This window comes from Poecilia latipinna, unplaced genomic scaffold (genome assembly GCF_001443285.1).
Source record: "Poecilia latipinna isolate Pla-1442-1.1 unplaced genomic scaffold, P_latipinna-1.0 Scaffold1384, whole genome shotgun sequence".
Classification (NCBI taxonomy): Eukaryota; Metazoa; Chordata; class Actinopteri; order Cyprinodontiformes; family Poeciliidae; genus Poecilia; species Poecilia latipinna.
This window is the reverse complement of record NW_015114000.1, coordinates 140,922-141,913: the sequence shown is the minus strand read 5'-3', so window position 1 is coordinate 141,913 and position 992 is coordinate 140,922. Positions and strand designations below refer to the sequence as shown.

General features: G+C 37.7%; 1 protein-coding gene across 1 annotated transcript in view; it reads right to left on the bottom strand.

Annotated features, from left to right (window-relative positions):
- Positions 1 to 6: 6 nt before the first annotated feature.
- The window catches only part of tert (telomerase reverse transcriptase), a 16,191-nt gene continuing 15,205 nt past the window's right edge, over positions 7 to 992 (bottom strand). The window contains exon 16 of the mRNA XM_015056445.1: positions 7 to 199. Coding sequence (XP_014911931.1) covers positions 96 to 199 — 104 coding nt within the window. The 3' untranslated portion in view covers positions 7 to 95. The remainder of the gene's footprint in view (positions 200 to 992) is intronic.

The following is a 992-nucleotide window of genomic DNA, read 5'->3' as shown; positions in this document are numbered from 1 at the left end:
ACACACACAAAAAAAAAAAAAACACAAAAGCGCATGCGGGGTCAGTAGGTTCCTGCTGGGACTGCTTCACAGGGTGAAAAAGTTCCTGCTGCGGATTACATTCGGATGGCCAAGAAGTCCACGGGGGTCCTGGGGTTTGAGGCCTGACGAACCCTGGCCAGCCTCAAATCCCCCAGCTGTCGCTCCAGACTGCGCTTCCCTGTCAGGAAGAGGAGAGCGGAGGATGAGGCAGTTTTTTTTTTTTTAATTCTTTTAACAATACAAATAAGCAATCCATCCAGTAAAATCAGATAAAAACTGGCAATAAAAAGCAACTCATGGTTTTTATAGAAAGTTGTATTTTGATATTTTACCTTGGATTAACACCCATAATGTAGTTCACACTTTCAAACAATGGGCTGTCTTGTAACGGCAATAACTGCTTTCATGCAATTTATGGACAACTTTCTTTGGCAACAACACGAGAAGCAAAGTTCTGAGGCAATAAATTTATCACAAAGTGGGGGAAAAAAAACACATTATGGTAACCCTTAGAAGTACCCGTCTTTGGAGATGAACAGAGGGTGTTAGCGTGCGAGATGTTTTTGTAAAGACCCACATTTGGCCGACATAGGTCCACTCACTTATAACTTTATTATTCCATCTTTGCTTCGCTATACAAGTAAGAATATTAACTCAGGGTTTTAAACCCAAATCCTCAGAATTAACAAATAAAACAGTGATTATGAGAATCCAGTAAAGACGAGCAGAGAAGATCCTGCTGCGCTCTAGTTTAGAAATCTTCAGGATGTGAGAAATGAGAAAAAAAAAATATATATATAAAACTAGGTAAAAAAAAATGTAAAAAGCCAGTTTTCTCAATTGTGAAGTTTGATTATAAGTTGGTCATATTCGTATTTATTAGCTGGTAATCACTAAACACTCCTGCTGTATTAAAATATTTTATCAGGTATAATTTTGAAGAGAAGTGCTTTATGAAAATGTAAAACATC